The sequence below is a fragment of the Rousettus aegyptiacus genome, unplaced genomic scaffold (genome assembly GCF_014176215.1).
Source record: "Rousettus aegyptiacus isolate mRouAeg1 unplaced genomic scaffold, mRouAeg1.p scaffold_m13_p_1, whole genome shotgun sequence".
NCBI lineage: Eukaryota > Metazoa > Chordata > Mammalia > Chiroptera > Pteropodidae > Rousettus > Rousettus aegyptiacus.
The window spans coordinates 48,345,765-48,365,378 of NW_023416284.1; the positions used below are offsets into that span (position 1 = coordinate 48,345,765).

Here is a 19,614-nt window from a genome sequence, read left to right on the forward strand (position 1 = left end):
TTCTTTCTTTTCCCAAGGTTTCCTACAGCCAGTTATTTTTGGTCCCCTAAAGACATGATCGAACCTTGAACCTTCACAAATCAGCATACCTTATTCATCTATAAACTTGTCTTGCAAGACTACTCAAGTAAATTTCCTTAAGTTCTACCTTTTTATTCAGGAAAGGCTGATACTTCTAATTTTATCAGTGACTTTTTTGTACCATGAAATATTTTATACGCATGTTCCCCTACTAGACTGAACTTTTGGGGAAGTGATCATCTTACACATTTTTAGCTTTAAAATCTATGTCTTTTTACTTCCTTGAATTATGCTATACAGCTTTCCTCATAATCTTAAGATATATTTTAGTTACAAACTATTTAGGAATTTATTTGGTTATTATAAATGTTATTTTTCATTTTGCTAAATACAGACACTTGGGAACTGTTACTTACTACATGTTTATCAGTGTATAATGCTATGATACCTTGTACCCCATGTAAGCACCCATAAGCTTCAGTGTGACTAGAAAAAAAATCATGTTTATTGGTCAGTGACTACAAACTTGGCTTAATGCTACTTGGATCCATCCCTCCTGATATTATAATTAACTGTCAAATCTTGCCACTTGCAACATGGATGGACCTAGAGAGTACTATGCTGAGTACAGTTAGAAGAAGACAGAAAGACAAATGCCAAATTATTTCACTTCCCTGTGGAATTTAAAGAACAAACAAAAGAGAAACAAACATACAGACAATGTTTTGATGGTTACCAGATGGGAGGGGAGTTGAGGGGCAGGTTAAAAAGGGGAAGAGATTAAGAAGTAGTTAAAAAATAATCATGGGGATAACAAGTACAGCATGAAGAATATAGTCAGCTAATAATATTGTAATAACAATTTATAGTGTCAGATGGGTACTAGATTGGGGTGAACACTTCATAAATTATGTAGATGTCTATGTCTAATCGCTGTTGTACACCTAAAACTAATATAACATTGTATTCCAACTATAATTGAAAACTTAAAAATTATACATAAAAAAGGGATTCCAAATAGAAACTTAAGAAAACTTAGCAGTTAGAAGGGATAGTTTTCAACAGCTATAAAGTGATAGCTTTAAGACTAATGCAGGAAGCACACTATGGTATATGAAATAAGGTATGTCATGTTCTGGTAAAAAGTATTAAACTAATTTGGGCACTCTACATTTTTTAAGAAGTCACAAAAATTAGCAGTATCCAAGGTTATAAGTGATCGCACTTTGTAATGTTGTAAACCAAACACTCATATATAAAAATAAGATACACCAAAGGGTAAATATAGAGTTTAAAATACACAATGAAAAATAACAAATAAGACTATGAATAGCTTAAAAAATGAATACTAAATCAGAGCTTAAAAATTCTAATTTATTTCTAACAAACACCACTTGATGCTTGACTCACAAGCTTTATTTACATTTGTCTACAGCATCATTTCTTTATGAAATGAACTAGTACAGCTTAGTTAAACCAAATGAAATCATAATCATCTGAATTGTCTGTAAACTACGATTAGCTAAATTTATAACCTTGCATTTGCTTAGTACAGCCAAAGTTTTAAATACAGAAAGCACAAGAATAAACAACATGTAGAATCTAAAAAATCATCTGGGCAATTTAGAAGGTAGACTTACAAGAAGTCTGAGGCACAATTACAAGAGAGAAAAATTCTTGTGCAAACTACAGTAAACGTAGCAAAGAAAACTAAGAGGTAAAAAAACAAGAGGCATGTTCATTGTAAAATTATCATCAAAATATTTTTACATACTTTACTTTCATCTTTAGATCAATTCAAGAGGAAAATCACTCATTTTAAAATAAAAAAACAAATGTAATTTTGTTTGGTATGTCTATAAAACACCTTAAAACATTTCAATTTTTAATTGCAGAAGACATTAAATGTTAAGAAAAAAAAAAATATAACAAGAAAAAATGGGTACTGATCCCAAGAAAAAAGTGTTTCTAAGCACAATTGTTGATTTCCCTTAATATACTTACCTTGCATTGTCACTGAAGATACTGTTAAGAGAAACCTTTGTTTTTAAACCAGAAGATATAAAGCTCAACTGACGAGATTAATAATTTTGAAAAACAAAATTCTGAATGTATTTTAAGCCATAAATAACTGCAAGTGAATAGGAACAATTATTTCTGCTCACGTCATACAGAAATAAGCATTCGTTCGTTGCTCAGGAGATAATTTTATGCAGCATGTTTAAAGTTAAATATCTCATGGAAAATGTCTGCTTAAATTCACAATGTCTCTATTGGTTTTTTACCCAAAGAGAAGTATACTTAAGATTTTTCTTCAATTTATTTATTCCTCATTAACTATGATTTAGCTTTGTCTATCCTATCATGTAATAACTGGATTTTTAAAGAACATCACAAAAAACTTTTTAAAATATTAAGATAAACATTTTGAAATAAGATGTTTTTCTCATCAAACCATATAAGCAAAGAAATGAACTGTTAAGTCATTCTTACTAAAAATTATGTCTCAGAAAAGAGCAATGAGTAACACTTTTCTCCTGCTACAATTCACAAGATTTTTCTGCATTAAATGTGGTGGTGCAAAAAGTAAAATTGAATAAAAGAAAAACAATGCTTCTAAGGCACCCTTAGCATAGGGAATTTCAAAATAAAGAAGTTTCCAGTTGGCCGTTTTACAACTTGTTTAACTTTTTCTAATTAGTATTATTTTGATATAGGTTAACAAACAGGTTGACTCCTGTTCTCAGATAACATAAACAGATTGTTTCCAACTACTTTACCACAGTCTTGCCTCCGTGCTCAAAATTCAGGCAAGCCTAGGTAATCCTGTCTTAGGTCAATAAACAAACAGTTCATAACTTGGAAATGAGAAAAACGAGAATTCAAATTATGAAACAAAGTACTCTGTTATAGTTGAGATGGTTTCAAATGAAGCAAATGGTTGTAAATAATAATCAAAAGAGCATCTAATTTAGGGACATTATGGCTTAAAATACTATTTACCTTTAATTTCACAAATAAACACAGCTGTATTGTTCTGAAAAGCAATGAAAGGCATGCACCTCTACTAGCAGATTTAGCACTTTTGACGAAGTAAGACACCGACTTCTTTAAAAATATGCTTCATGCACTGTACTGGACTTTTTTTTTTTAAGATGTAAATTTTAATACATTATTTCTTTTTTGAACTTGAACAGGAACCAGAATGGGATGATCCAGAAGATGACCTGTCGTGCCTGTAAGACATAATGGAGAAAGCAGGTAGTCTAGTAAGCTGATGGTGGATATCAGCATTCATCCATAACACTTTGAGAACATAAAAATTTAAACCTCATTATATTCTGGCAAAAAAAAATAATTAAAATTTAAGATACAAACTTATACATATAAAATTAACTACTGATTAGACCTTGGATGTGACTCCAGTAACAGCATAATTTTAAAATCTCTGTAATTAAAATTCTCTCATTTCAAGATATAGCCACCGCTCAATTATTTAAGGTAATGAGGAAAAGCCTTGCAAAAGTGTATGAAATTATAGATAATATACAACAAAGGCATATAAATTTGGTAATGGAAGTATGACTAAAACAATCTCTAAACACTGTAAAGAGTGTGGTTAAGTCTATATGTAAAACAGAGCAAGGCTCCTGACTGAACATGAGAATATATATTCACAAATAACTACATTTGGGAAATCTAGGTCTCACAAGACGATTGCACAATTAGTTACAGGGTTATATTCATGCAACTAATATGAATAAGTCAATATATCAACCTGGGTAAAGTAGTGGTGTTCCGAGGGGTTGGCCCTGGGCTCAGGGTTGTTTAGTGTTTTCACCAATCACCTGGCTTATGGAATAGAGAACATGTTCGTTAAATTTAGATGACAACAAGCTAAGTGGATTATATGTGGCTAAGATAAAAATCTGCAGAAGTGGTAAGAAAGCAACAGAATGAATTTTATTCACATATGAAATAATTTTCTTACAAAAACCGAAATGCAGAGAAACAAGACTAAATTGAGTGTAACCTTAATATCTAAACTTCAAAATGTGAAGAAGCAAAACTAATCATTCTGTCAAGCAGGAATCATGAGGTAATCCTACCACTGAACCTGGAAATAATCAAACTTCACCTAATCTTTACTTTCACAAGCTGAAAGGATAAGGAAAATTTGCCGACATTACAAAGGAAGCCATTAAACTGACCATATAATCAGACATTGAGAATCAAGACAAAGTTAATGAAACTAAATAATTAATTAGCCTGTCTGTACAAAAGGCTGACAGATGACATGCTCTACAAATTTAAAAATGTCAATATGGATAACAATCTAGTAAAGGTCTTTCTCAGAAAGAAAAAAAAGGGATTTGTACTGCAAGATGAAAAATGTATTAGCTACAAGAACAATTTCCTTATAAAGGAAATAATGTGCTATGAAAATGCATTTACACACATTTAAAGGACAGATTTCCAATGATCTAGAATATTTATTAGATGCACTAAAATCCTATGATTTCTAATATTTAACAGCATAATAAATACATATAAAATTCAACTTCTAAAGTACTTCAACAAACTGCTTCTGAATTAAAATATTAAAAACAGAAATAACCGAGAGTTGGCTATAAATATATATAACAATAAAAAAATGAACAGGCAGTGGAAGAAAATGGTTTGATCTACAACTTTTCTAAGCAACCTTGATCAAAGCATGTAGGATAAACAAAGTCATTAATGTTTTTTAAACTACAAAGTGGAAAAGTATAATTTAAAATTGCAATAAAGGAAATTACGAAAATCTAATCCTTGACTAGAAGTTTAATCCATTAAACACTTAAGAACACCCATTCTTATTTCTACAGAAACCCAAACCTTTCGGGTGACCGTGATCTTGTTCGTCTTTTTTTTCGATCACCGGATGAAGAAGATCTAGAACGACTTCTCTTTCTGTTCCTCTCAGGAGAAGATGACGAACTTGAATAAGATCTTTTTCGTGGGGAAGAAGAGCCCCTGTGGGATCTGGAGCTGGATCTTCATTGATTGAGAAACAAATCAAACATTTCATTAAAAGAAGAAATGAAGCAGATCATTTAGTTAACAGCTCCAAACAAAAAACAGGATTTATAACTGAAAATTTTATAAGAAAAAATACTTACTACTTACTCAATAGAAGACTTCTGGTTCAACCATGAAAACAATTCTATTTTAATATTTACTTTAATATCATCTCTTTTTAAAAATCTAAGATGTGTTCATCACTTAAAAAGCACTTAATACATTAAAGTAGAATTTTAAATTATTTTTTTAAAACACATGGCTTTTGTTTTAAAGTATACATAGATAGCAAAACCAAACTTAACTGCATTTACATGCTTTTGTCTAGAAAATACATCTTTCCATTTGTAAAAGAAATATTTATCATATATAACTTCCCAAGAAAAACAAACATAACAATTCCTTATGGAATTAAAAAACTTATTAAGTTGCTACAGAAAAAGCAGGGATATGGGGACAAGAATGAGAAAGAACAGTAACTACTAAACCGCTAAATATTAAAAAAATAAAAAGAGTAACTTTAAAACTTGATTTATATTAACAATATTTATTTTATGAAGGACCACTATTCATGAAGTATGAAGTGTCGACATTCACATGTTTTAGGTAGAGGTAATGTGCAAATGTTTAAATGCAAGTTTTTTTCTTCATTTACATATTTTGGTTGAAGTAATTTAGCTCAAACTTCCCAAAAAATTCACCTTTGGGCTTAAAATAAACTCAGAAAGCCCAAAAGGAGAATTCTTTGGAAAGTTATAAGCAATGAAAATGTTTGGAAAGATTATGAAGATTGTTCTGTAAACCTTAATTCTAATACTTCCCAAAGGGTACTAAGACTTAGGAATCTTCACCTAAGAAGCACTAAGGACTAAAACATTGGTAACACATATCATCATCATCATCATCATCATCACCACCACCACCATCATCAGCATCGTCACCATCATCAGCATCGTCACCATCATCACCATCATCACCACCACCACCACAATAAATTAATTTGCTCTGTTTTGTATTGGCTTAATACTAGTGGGCAGATGATTCTTTTCTCCCTAATGTTGTTACACTGAAGTTGCTCTCTAATGCTACAGATTTGGCCCTAATAAGCTAATAATTATTTTTTACCAAAAAAAGCTACCACTAAACTTCAGTGTAGTTTTACACAAGTGGAATTACACAAGTGTAGTCGTTTTTCTTATTCATATTAGATGCCTTTAATAGATTGATAAATTAACATAAAAAGGCAGCATATTTTGACAGTATAGAAAAAGCTAGTGTCTCATATGTTTTTCAAATTATTTTTCTCTGCATTTTTGACTAAATGTATCCTGAAGTTAACACTATTACTTAAGACCACATTCTCCCTTGACTAATCAGTCACCCTTCTTTATTTAGTTTGTGGAATTTAAGTGTCTGTTCTATATATACTGTTTACGATATTCTAATACTAAAGAGAAATAGTAATATGTATAAGACTCTACAGAAACTTTATCTGCTAAAAATGACAAAACTGTTTCTGTAAATACTGCAACAACTGCCTTGCAAAACAAAATCTGTTTTTAGACAAGGTTATTTTTCCTGCTTTTAAAAATGGCAGCAAACACTTTGTTATTTTCATACCTCTAATTCAACTACTGCTGAAAACATTAACATATGTGAGATTTGGTGATAAGAATTGGCTCCATCTTCCTACTTCATCATATTTAGTCACAAAAATAACAAACCTTGCACAATGCAAAATATCCGCCTTAATTCAATCATGGGAATGTCTTGGCACATTGCTGGCAATGGAAACATCTCATGGTGAGAAAATTAAGCTGAGGCAAGAGCATTAGTTTTCTAATGCTAAAATAAAATTGACAAATAGAAGCAAAATAAGAGGGGAAAAAAGCAGCAACACCTTCTGCAGCCTTTACATATTTTTTTCTCTCTGCTATACAGAGAGATGCTACCTCATTCACCTTGATTTCGACCCACGAGATCTCGAACGTTCTCTGGAACTGGAACGAGATCTTGACTGCGAACTGGAAGAACTTCTTGAACGGGACCTGGAACAACATGGAAGGATTTTTTTTTCCCCAGGACCACTTAATTGAGCTTTGTGATATGAACACTGAAAGAAAGATACTCATTAGAATTCATTTTGATATAAAAAGGTCTATTTGCGATATTTTCAAAACAGTATTTTAAATAAACTTTGTATTGTTTTTAATATTTATGCCAAAACTTAAGGTAATAGTTTTTTAAAATAATCAACTAAAACTTTCCAAGTTTGACAAAATTACTTAAGTGTCACTTAAATTGTATAAATAAAAATTCGGCATACCACTTTACTAACACTATTTTATGTTCACAAATAATATTTAAAAGTAATCCAGGACTTACATATCCAAAAATTTTAAATGTTGCAGTTTATATTTAACTTCTCTGAAGTATCTCTATCAACATTCCTTATAAAATTTCTTTATTCCCTCAGTCACTAGCTAGAATATGAAGCTTCTAATGTTGATGTGTATAAACCTGTTTGTCTACTCAAAGATTAGAGAATTAAAGGGAAAATACATGAACAACCCTATCATTGTTTTAGGTGATTGTATTACTGAAAAATAACACAAGCAGAAATATGCTCCATTTAAATTTCAAAAATCGCAAATGAAATAAAATTCATTTATCTTACACCTTTAATTTATCCCTTAAAATAACCTGCAGCAAAAGATGACTGTATTTAATCTTAAAAGTGTTATCTTTATAATTACTCTTTTCAGCTTTCAGTCTTTATGGTACTCAATTAACTAGTTCTTAAACACTTAATTCGCTAATTATTTTCTCCTAAATACAATTAAAATTCATTGTCCACTGTTTCAGTTAACTGAAGAATTCTTCAATGAAACATTGTTTCTGTAAGGCACTGCTTTTTCTCACCTAAAATTTAATTCTTGATTACACAAGAGAATATTAAGTTTGCATTCCTCACAAAATAATATCCATGTATACTACCAAATGAATCCTCTGATTTATCCCTGAACATTTCGAAATTATGAGCATTAGGTCAACAGAACTTAAATAGCTGAATTTTCTCCTTTATTCTGAATACCAATACCAAAGTAAATTATCAAAGCTTTGTGTAACAAGCAATAATTTAATGCCTAAAAATATTTATACTAGCCTTTAACAGTGAAAACATAAATCTTCCTTTTATTTAAAAATTTCTGAATGTGACTTATCTATTTAGATGATGTTAGTATATGTAATGATTTTTTTAATAAAAGGCCTTGTGGTAGTTTCATAATAAGATCACAATTTTGAAAATAATGGACAATAACTTCATGGCACTAAAAAATTATTTTCTAAAAAGCGACTTGAACAAACTCTCTAAAATATAAAAAAGAAATCTTTTCAGTCAAGAAAAACAAAATTTATAAATAAAGAAGTTAGATACTGACATTTTGACTGGTGTTACCCTTGACCTGTACCCGTTTACCTGGACCTAGACCTTGAACTTGAGGGGGAGGATGAGCGAGATGAAGATCGTGAATGTGAAGATCGAGACTTTGAACGACTTCGTCTATTAGATTTCTTTTTATTACTATCTTCTTCTTCACTGGCATCAAGGTTATATTTTGAGAGATCAGCATCATCTTCATCCTCATCCTAAAAAATAATTCAGAATTAATTATACTTGACATTTAGATATTAATGCTAATGATGAACAGTTCTATGTATTGGACATGTCTGTCCATGTTGATATTTTAGCAAATTCGTTCTGAAATCTGCCTATTATATCCTCCATCTCAGAAAAACAGATTTGATGACTGTCTCAAATATTTCAAAGTAAATCTACATGCTGCGCTTATTTCCTCTTTTTCTGTCACAATGTATTACACCAAATAAGCTGTTGAGAATTTTCAATTTTTCCCATAAAAGTCCTTGACTCCATTTCCCTTAGTGCGGCATTCTTTCTCTACTATATTACAGTTACCTTTTAGGTGGTACCCCTAATTCAGGAAATCCACTGTGTCTCCTCAATTATTCAATGTTCAAGTTGGCCCTTGAACAACACAGGCACTAGGGGCACTGATGCTCTGGTACAGTTGAAAATCCATGCATAACTTTTGATCCCCCCAAAACATATGTTCACACTCCAAAGTGTCTGGATTCACACATCCAACCAGAAATTTTACACTTAGACGACTCACAGAACAAATACTACCAGACCCGATGTCATCTCTGGCCCCCTCATCACTTATTCTACACTCTGCTCTAACCACATTGGCCTATGTATCATTTTTTTTGAATGCTGCCAACTTATCTCCTACTTAGGAACCTTTACTTGCTGTTTAAGTTCCATTAAAAGAAAAATGTCTCATTATTTTATCTCCAGAGCCAGAATAGCGCTTGGCATAGTGGTAGCTCAAAACTTTTGTGAGAATAAATGAGTACACAGCAGAATATATTTTCACCATAAACCAAAGCTGCTCAAAAATATTCCTATGTTATGCCACAGTGGAAACAAAGGGGAAATAAATAGAATAAGGAAATCATTTATTTACCTCATCTAATTTATATTTAGAAAGATCTTCATCCTCATCCTCTTCTTCTCCCTCAGATTCTTTATCTTCAACTTCTTTTAAAATAGATGCTGGACCAACCGCCTTCCCTCTGTATTTTTTCTTTTTACGTCCAAACTAGAGAAAAAGGTTTCATAATATTTCTATCAACTGAAAATTAAAATTAACATTTTTCTAAAAAATTATTTTTGTATTTAAATCAATATATATTTTAAGTCCATTATAACAACTATAGAGTCAATTATGATTTCCTACAAATGGCAAATTTTTTGAAAAGATGCAAAGTGTACTTATAAAAATAAGATACATTTAATATTTTTCCTTTGAACTTGGTATTTTTTAACATGCTTTTCTAATTCGTATCACCCTATACATTAATGTATAGCTTACCTCATCATATTCACCATCAGATTCTTCTCTTTCTATATATTCAACATTTTCTCTTTCATTAAAGCCACCACCATATCCTAAAAAAGGGAGGGCATAAACTGTTATCCTGTGACAATTCATTAAAATAAATCTCAAAATCATCTCCAAGCAAGAGAGAGAGAAAATGGCTTTAAGAATGGTATTGAAGGGACTCTTACTGGTCAACTATGAGAACGGGAGCATCGAAAGAATGACAAAGATTGTTGTCACAAAACATTTAGTCAGTATATTTTATGTTCGTGATGCTGCCTCCCAAAAATAACTAATATAAAAGGAAAGCAATAACTCTCAGTGAGAGGCGATACCTCTTCATCTCTGCTGACACTGAATATGGATCAAGATCATGGAAGCCCTGATGTTTAAACACCTGTAATCGAATGTAAGGTATATTCTTCCTGAATGATGATGTAAGTATAATTGTTTAAGGACTATGCTACAGCCAGAATCGAGTTTTCTCACATAGACAAGAGTATTAATAGCTATGGATCCAACTCTAGGGCCCAGGGAAACCTCTCTCTTGCTCTAGCCCTCTATCCTCTATAAGCCAACTTTACTCATAAGACATTGTATCACTGGTTAATTAAAATATACTCTTAATCTAAAATAAAAACAAAAATAACAGGAATGACCCCCAAATCCAAAAAATAATAAATAGCTAAGTAAATTACTCGACAACTATTTGAGAAGTGAGCAATCTTTTAGAAGTAGTACATCAAGTTTTCTTTTATTCACAGCTGGTCCTATGTTTTGGAAATGCTCCCCTGAACTTTGGACTTCCTTATTATGAGTGGTAAAGAGATACTGGAAAGCAACATAGTAAGTTAGTTCACACCCTCAACTTAACCAGCAAAGCCAAATTCTTGGGAAGTGGGAAGGGGTCAAGACACCAAGTAGAAAAAGATAATGACTAAAGGAAGTGAAGACTTAAGACTATCGCTCTCATTAGATAGTGAAACTTTAAAGAGTCACAAAAATAGGCCAGAGGATGTGAAGAGTTTAAAGGCTTTTGAAGATTATAATTTTTTAAAACTGTCAAAGTCTGGACTTAACCCTAAAAGCAGCAATAATAGTTTTAAACAAAGTTTTTAGTTTAAAACAAAACAGAAAAAAAACCTTTAGCAGTGACTGGGCAGGAGGCGAAATGTGTACTGATACCAAGTAGATGGCTATTTTTCTAAGACAAGATATATGGTACCTCTGCCTAGGGTAGCTATGGAAAAGTCTTTCTAGGGTATAGGACAGATGAAATTATGAAGGACCTTAGGTTTCTGGCTTATGTAATAAGCACATTGTAGGTGGTACTAATCATGAAAAGAGAGATGACTATAAGAGGGCCAGGTATTGGGGGAAAATCATTAATTCAGTTTGAACATGAGTCTGACATTTACATGGCAATGATAAACAGGCAGCTGGAAACATGGGTCGAAGAAGTCTGAGCTGAAGACATGAATTTGGGCACCATGATGTGCTAATGTTTACTTAAACTTAGGGGTCAGAAGATGCCTAGAAAATACAGAGCAAAGAGAGAGCTTAGGGACTGAATCTTGAAGAACTTCAAAATTCTTTGGTCAGGTAGATGGCAGAAGAGCAGAAAACTAAAAATGAGACAATAAACAACCAGAGATGTGGGAATAAAAAAAGATTTTTTAAAAAAGGGAAAAATATATCTTAAAGGGGTCAAAGAAGGAAAAAAACAGAGACCCTTATTAGAAAGCTTAACTCAATCAGTACAAAGCACTATCATTTCCTGAGAATGAGAAGAGCAGGGTGGGATTTGAGGACTAAAAAAAAAAAAATCTTGGACATTAGACTAGGACGATATTCTCACATAGGAGAACTAACTACAAATTTAAAAAAAGGGGGGTGGGGTGGGGTAGGGATTAAACTAGAATTTTGGTTGCATTTCTAGAAGGGCTAGGTCCAAGATTCTTTAGTGAGTCTCTTATGTCCAGAGACCAAATAGACAGCAGAAGTAGTCTAAAGTCAGGGATGCAGAATGAACAGGGAAGTAGTTTACTAAGTTTGCCTAACAAAGTGACTATAAGAAAAAAAAAAAAAAAAATTTGTGTGCTATGAGTCTTTGTACAATAAAATTAGATTTGAAATATACTGGTAATGTGATTGGGTTAACTGCTGATAAATGAAGAAGCATCCTCTATTAGGCATCTATTTTCATCTCCCCTCTGATAACAGAAGCAATGGTAAGCTAATAATTAGGTTAATGATTATTAAACTCCATGTGACTCACCTGCAGATTTTCGGGGCCCACCCACAAAGAGGTTTCATAGCTATTTTGAAATCTGTATTTTAAAAAAGTTTCTCAAATGACTTAAATAAATAGTCATGTCTGAGGATGCTGCCGAAGTTTTAGACAAATACTGTAAATAGGAAAGTGGTATTGCTCTATCATCTAATAACAAATATCTAGACCAATGGGGGGAAAGGGAGGGGAATAAATCATTTCAAAAAGCATCCTAATATCACTACTTCTTAGGATAGGGCTCCTTAATACTGTACTTTATAAACTGTAAAACTATAAAAAAGATAACTTTTTAAGCATGAGAAGTAAAATGAACGTCAAAATCATAAAGGCAGAATAGGCAAAATCCTCAATCACTAGGTTCTTACAAGGTTGTGATGCTGTCAATTCAATTTTTAGTTTTTTAAAAAATCATTTAGTTAGAATGTGTTTTTATCTTACCTGTTCTTTCTTCTAACTTAGCATACTTTGGAGTATTACACATGTTACATTCTGATCTTCTGGCCCAATTCACATTACTGCAACTTTAGAAATTAAAAATATCAAATTAGAAGATAATTATAAGAAAAACTGTAAATTCTTAGACATTCTAAATTTTAAAATAAAAACTAGGATGAAATTGTTACCATAAAAAAGTTTACTAAGGATATTGCAAAAAAAAAAAAAAAATTGTACATTTTCTGAAGAGAATATGGGTTCCAACAGACTGAACTATTTAACCAAGAAGTAAAAGTGCCTTTGTTATTTTATGAGGAAAAAATTATATCTATAGGGATTCTTATGCTTTAGAGAATTAATATTTTAAACTAAAGGTTCTACTAATTTCTCAGTCTGATTTCACCTCCAAGAAGAATAAGATTGTACCTTCCAAATAATGTTAACTTTTTTCTAAGAAACCAGTTCAAGCACTGAATTCCACAGCACACCAAACCCAGTCTTAAAATGCTGCTAGGAAATTCAATATAATATCTAAAGGATCAGAAATTTATGTCTCTACGGCCATATCACCCTCAACACACCCAATTTCATCTGATCTTGGAAGCTAAGCAGGGTTGGGCCTGGTTAGTACTTGGATGGGAGACCACCTAGTAAGACCAGGTGATATAGGCATTTAAAAAAGAAAAAAAAAGATATTTATGTAAGACCCTCTTCTGATTAAGTCTTCTTTCACATATATTTGAGCTGTACAAGAGAAAAAATAGAAGTTGGACAAATCAATGCAAAACCTAAAAATCAAAAATATTAAGAAACCTAACTAAGCAGAAATAATTATGGCATGCATGATTCTAAAATTACTTTGTAAACAGGAAATATAAATTTTATGGTGTATTTCACATTATTAGAGAATAAAAGTTTTTGAGATCTTTCAGTAATAGAAAGAGGCAAGCTTTGGTGCTTTTAAATACCTCTTCATTCTTTTTTGGAGACGTTACCTCACTTTAAGCATTTGTTTACGTATTTTGTATACGTATTCCCTCATAGTAACAACTATATTACAATTAAAAAATTAAACTGAAAAGTTCTTTAAAATTATATATTGGATACAGAATAGCAACCAATAGATCTTTGATTTAAAGGTTACCTTGGCTTGTCAATGTGAGTAATAACAATGGGAAATATTAACAAGTAGTGGTTATATTATTATGGAAGAGTGGATGATAATTTGAAACACATACGTTTTACACTGCCAGTCATTAGCACTAAACAGGCCTCGGCTCTTTTCTGCAAGTGTCTTTCCTATTTCGGTGCCTCCTGCTTTCATCATCTTAGCCTCAGTTGTTTTCTCTGGGAAAAAAATGCAACATGAATTTCGAGAACTAGTGAAACGATCTGTATATATAGTCTGAATAGAAGCTTCCTTAAATGCTTACCCCGACCACATCTATTACAGCTGGTTCTTCTAGCAAAGTTTACATTTCCGCATCTAAAAGTAAACGTAAAAAATATTTAGAGACATTTTTCAAATTAATATTGTTTTAAAAATTCTATATATACAACTTTTTAACAAGTCCTCCCTTACTATATACATGGAGCCAAGGAGGTCTAAAGCCATATCAGTCATGTTAATGTCAATATGAACTATAAAAAAAAATCTTTACAACTTAGGTGGAAAAATATAAGATCTGAAGTCACAAGTCCAGGATAAAAAACGCCAATCTTTTACTTTCTAGTTATATGTCATCCTGGTAAGTTGCTTAGGAATTCTGTGCCTAAGTGTCTTCTTATTAGCACATTATCATTGACTGTAGTCATGCACTGCAAGACGATGTTTTGGTCAACGACGGACAGCACATATGACAGTTGTCCCATAAGATGACAACAGAGCTGAAAAATACCTATTGCCTACTGACTTTGTAGTATAATGCATTACTCACGTCTGTGGTGATGCTGGTATAAACAAACCTAGCATGTTGCCAGTTGTTTAACAGTATATAGCACATACAGTTATATATACTGTACGGTACATACTTGATAATAATGACTATGTTACTGGTTGACTTAATCTCATGGCGTTTTGTGCAATAACATGTTATATAATAGATTTGTAGCCGAAGAGCAACAGGCTATACCATAGGTGTAGTAGCCTAGGTATACAGTAGGCTATACCATCTAGTTTTGTTTAAGTGCATCCTATGTTTATACAATGACAAAATTGCCATATGACACATTTCTCAGAATGTTTTGCTGTCCTTAAAGGCGTATGATTGTAAAAAAAATGAAATCCCCTTGCAAAGCTGAAGTGAGAGCTGACTGCAGTTCAACAATTACTGATGAGGAACCAGGGAGTTCCAAAAAAACTTCAAAATAACTCCCAGGATATAAAATAAGATATACACAAATACATGTTACACATTACGAGAAATACAAAATCCTAAGGGTGAACCAGTGTGGAGAAAATGAATACATCACAGAAGGCTTCATTTATCCTGACAGCACACCCTTTTTACAGGTAGAAAGTGGCATGATAAGAAAAAAAAGTAAGTTATATGGACTAAAAATGTAAATAGGTTCAATAATTATAAGGAAACTGTTTTTTTCGGGTTACCAAACCTCTGAAACCTAGTTAAAAAAAAACAAAACAAAACCCAATAACCTCCAAACGTGGAATAACATGCTTATATTCAGCAAACATAAAAGCAAAAAGTTATCAGGTTTACTAACATGGTCTGAATAGTGCCATGTGCGTATCTTTAAAAGCATCTTAAATGCTCTGAATATCTAAAACTTAATTTTTAAAAAAATGTCTACTTTTTTTTAGGTAGATGTGAAATATGTAATGACCACTAAACTAAAGCACTCCAAATAACTTTTCCTGCAAAGAATATCCTTTCTAATACTGAAAATACATTCTAAAAATGTTTTCTGGATTTATACAGATTGCAGAAATAATACTCTATACACATATTTGCAACTGAGCTGAAATGCATTCTTAGACAGTCCTCAACTATTTGGTTATGTTGTCATTAATGAGGCTGTCAAAAGCACATTATTCTACAAGTGTCCAACAAAAGTCAGGTGTTCAATACCTTTTGTTTTCAAAGAGTCTTACCACTCAGAGCAATGTTATTCGTAGCATTATCACTTTTGTTCTGCTCGATATCCTTAGATAGACTTGAAATCCTTCGAATCATCTTAATCTTTATGCAATTGAGAACCATCCGCTTATGATGGAAAAAAAGTACTGCTTAAAATATGGATAGAAAACAAATGCTGGGGAAATAACTCAATTTCCTTTAATGACAATTTGGTGACTTAACTTTCTAAAATTACTATCAATAGCTGTCAATGACCATTTGCTATTCAACAGTGCTATACACACACTATTCTGTTTCATGTATTTATTTTAAGGAATCCTTTCTACCCTAGTTTAGCAAAGTTAAATAAACTCTGTATGGTTACATGGTCAACAAACAACAGGACTGGCATTAAACCCAGGCTTGTTTGCTTCAGTTTTTCCTTTTAACTACCATAAACTCTATCTGTGGCTAATTTAGGCACAAGAAATCAAAGGTTTTTATTTGAAAACGAGTTTTGCATTGAATATTTTTGACAATTACTTTCAATAGTAACTTCCAGATATTTCCAAATAGGTATAACTATTTGAGCACCCTTCAATAAAAACTTCCTAACCATTTAATAGGGCACATTGGCTTCAGCAACAATGTCAAAAAAATCAGAGCCACTAAAACACGTGTTCTCTGCGGCAGGTATTCTCCAGGGCGGAGCTGGTAAAAAGGCCTCAGGCCGTTTGGCTCTAACGAGGGGAAAGGTTCAACTCTTATGGGGAAATTAAAGGTCAATAAAAGAAAAATCAAAATCCGAAACCAAAGAGGAGTAGCGTTTGTGAAAAATATAAACAGTACGAAAAAAAGTCTGAATTAAAATACAAAGAAGGTGAACGATGAGAAGAAAAATGACGAGTTCAAAAAAGCAATGCTTTCCTGAAACAAGATAAAGTTGTGCAGGGATAAGTCACGTGGAGGAGATCGAATACCAAGCTGGCCTCAACTAGGAAGATTTCCTTATCGCCGAAACCTGGCGGGGCGGGGGTGGGATGAGGGGGGAGGGGGGCAAAAGGGAGGCCATCTCACTCTCCAAAAAAAGGTGCTGTTTTGGAGACATAATGTCTAAAAAATAATGGAGACACACTCAAAACAAAGGTTCCCGAAAGACCTCCTTATGAGGAGACTCGGAGCTTCCTTCCCGCCCGGGAAGCAGGCGATTCGCCGCCTCAACCCGGCTTACGGCACTGGAGATCGTAAAAAAGGAAAACGTCGAAGCTATTTGGGAAAGCCTCTACCTATGATAAACCCCAACCCATTTCGGGACCCTTTATGAACTCACTTTTTGTCAGGGCAAATCCAGTCACCGTCACTGACTCGGAAATTCTTGGTCGACATCTTGAAAGCCGCCACCACAGCCACCCGCAGCTACGTCTTCACAGGAGAGAGCGGGCCGGGGACTTTCGGCACTCTGGGGCTGTCCCCGCGCCGCCTGACACCTACCCTCCACTGCCTCAAGGTTTGATAAGAACGGCAGTCGGCCAGGATTGAGTTTGAACGTTATTGTCCAGAGTGAGATGCCTGTATGAGTTTTTCCTGGCCGAATAAGTTATAATACAAATATATTCTCTCGAGTTAAATTGACAGGCGTCGCACGGACACCCCAGGAGGGAGGCCTTCTTGGCACTAGAAGCCTTGTAGAGCCCCCTACAGGCGGGAGGACCCGGAGTAAAGTATTTTCGTAGCTCCGATAGGCGGAGCTACGTAGGCGGAGGCGGAAGTGACTGTTCAGTTTGGGGCTTCGAACGCGCGGGTTACTTTTTTCGCTTGGGGTTGAAATACCGAGGGCTGTCGAATTTTTAAAAAACATATTTTAATAAAGTAATGAAAATTTTGTTCTTTTATTATGCACACGAGCTGTCTTTTAGAAAGTTGTTTTTTGGTAAATAGGTGTAACAGATAAGCAATGTGCATCTGGGAACCGACCAGTAATTTTCGAACTCAGGATATTGCCAGTATTGTTAAAATTATCTTATTTTTTTCATCCCTTATTTTCTTCCAGAGGTAACACTCTTCTGTATTTTGCGTTTATTCCTTTGCTTTTAAAAGTTGAGTTTATGTAATATATGTTTAATTTGATAAAGGTTGAGTTTTACAAGGATACTTAATGTAATTTTAACTCCCTTTTCCACTCAACAATGTGGTTCTAAATTCATCCCAGATTGTTGCATATCTTTGCATGTAGTTCCTTAATTTCACTGCTATATACTGGTACTATTTCCTTTGTGCGACAGTTCACCCCTTCTATTTCTCAGTTTTGTCATTGCAAACAACACCAGTATGAACATATGCACGGGTTAAGATACAAAAATGCGAGGGTTTTTTTTTTTTTTTTAGACCACAGCATGTACCTAGAGAGAATATTTTCAATTATCTTGTAGTTATAACAACTGCTTTAAAGAAAGTCTTTGATAGTTGTAACATCTTGGTCTTCTAGGGGTTGTCAGCTGTTGATTTTATATTTCCTTCAGAACTAGCAATATTTTTCAATTTTTAGTATGTTGATTAATTGTGGTTTTTATTCCGGGCAATTTGAATATTATGTTGCATAAACTCAGTCCTGTTAAAAGCCTTTGAGGAATGCTGATTTTTCATTTTGTTTTGTTTTAGGAGGCTATCAATCTAATTTGATTCAGATTACAAGTTCAGTCTCAATGTCTCTGGGTGCTACTTCCATGTCAGGTCAGTTTTCGAAGGCTTTGTTATGCTGTTTCGAGTATGTCCTATACATAAAACACTTAGGGATTAATTTGGAACTGGACAGTAGTTTAAATTGTAGTTCAATTCACATATCTTATGCTGTGCTGCTTTATGTCTGTCCTGCAAGATTCTCAGTTTAGGTGTGAGCACAGAATTTATTTGATTCCGTACATAGAATTAGGGGGTTCCCCTTCTACAGTCTTCCTCTTTTGATATTCCTCTTGTACTCTCTGTTTGGTAGGGTCCCCTTTTCCTGGCCCTCTTGCTAGATGTAAGAGGTTTCTTTTGGAGTTTCAGCTGCCTGCCATAACTGTAGTAGCTGATTAGGATCTACACTGGGGTAGAGGTGAGAAGAGACAGGAAAAAAATGTGGATTACTTCAATATTCTTCAGATCACAGAGGCCCCCTTTCCCACTTCCTTTCTTTAGAAAGACAGGGTTTCTGTTGGTGTTGAAGCTGTCTAAGCCTAAGCCCTAACTCTCAGGTCAAAGCCCAGAGGGAAAAAAGGAGGAGAAAAAGCCAGGTATTTCCCCACAAACTTTGGTCATAGAAGCCCTTTTGCCTCATTCGTATGGCTAGAAATAAAAGGTTTTTTTTTCCCTCAGGTTCTGCTGCCTGTGCTACCACCACAGTTTCACTAGGTGCCAGGTTTCAGGTCAAAGTTGTGAGAGAAAACAGGAAAAATAAACATCCAGAGCATTCCAAGTTTTGATTTCCCTCCCCAATCTGTTTTTGTTTACTTTTCATAGTTCTCAGATAGCTGCTTTTTGTATTTTGTCCTGAGCTTTCAGTTGTAATCAATAGGAAAGCTAGGCTATAGTGGTCTTACTACATTTTGACTGACACTGCAAGTTAAGGAAATGTAAATTACTAATTGGCATGCATCAGAATGACTAAAAGGAAAAAATTAGGCAATATCAAGTGTGGAAGAAGGTATGGAATTTTTACATGCTGCTAGTGAAAGTATCAATTGATACATTTACTTTGGAAAATATTTGTCAGAATCTGTTC

The 19,614-nt window shown here is 33.4% G+C and overlaps 1 protein-coding gene and 1 pseudogene across 3 annotated transcripts; one reads left to right on the forward strand and one right to left on the reverse strand.

Moving 5' to 3' along the window:
• Nucleotides 1–1,374: 1,374 nt before the first annotated feature.
• Nucleotides 1,375–17,327, reverse strand: ZRANB2 (zinc finger RANBP2-type containing 2). 3 transcript variants are annotated; one of them, XR_001597437.2, is made up of 11 exons: nt 17,185–17,327; nt 14,211–14,263; nt 14,016–14,124; nt 12,781–12,863; nt 10,041–10,117; nt 9,633–9,767; nt 8,564–8,733; nt 7,044–7,130; nt 4,900–5,058; nt 3,800–3,869; nt 1,375–3,257 (listed from the first exon to the last, which is right to left on the reverse strand). XR_001597437.2 is itself a non-coding variant. In XM_016148927.2 (11 exons), exons 1-10 carry the CDS (start codon nt 17,238–17,240, stop codon nt 3,840–3,842), a joined length of 963 nt encoding a protein of 320 aa, XP_016004413.1. In that variant the 5' UTR covers nt 17,241–17,327; the 3' UTR covers nt 1,375–3,257; nt 3,800–3,839. The 3 variants fall into 3 exon arrangements, 2 of the variants coding, with proteins under 2 accessions (XP_016004413.1, XP_016004414.1); XM_016148927.2 differs by having other exon boundaries at nt 3,800–3,873; XM_016148928.2 differs by lacking the exon at nt 3,800–3,869.
• On the forward strand, nt 13,331–13,449 carry LOC118606734 (annotated as a pseudogene).
• Nucleotides 17,328–19,614: the final 2,287 nt, after the last annotated feature.

Excerpts from the sequence above, each read along its gene's own strand:
- ZRANB2 (XM_016148928.2), bottom strand. The coding sequence starts at position 17,240 with ATGTCGACCAAGAATTTCCGAGTCAGTGACGGTGACTGGATTTGCCCT. Across the intron at positions 14,125-14,210 it reads CTGTAATAGATGTGGTCGGG|AGAAAACAACTGAGGCTAAG; the intron begins GTAAGCATTTAA and ends TTTTTTTCCCAG. Across the intron at positions 10,118-12,780 it reads TAAGTTAGAAGAAAGAACAG|GATATGGTGGTGGCTTTAAT; the intron begins GTAAGATAAAAA and ends TCCCTTTTTTAG.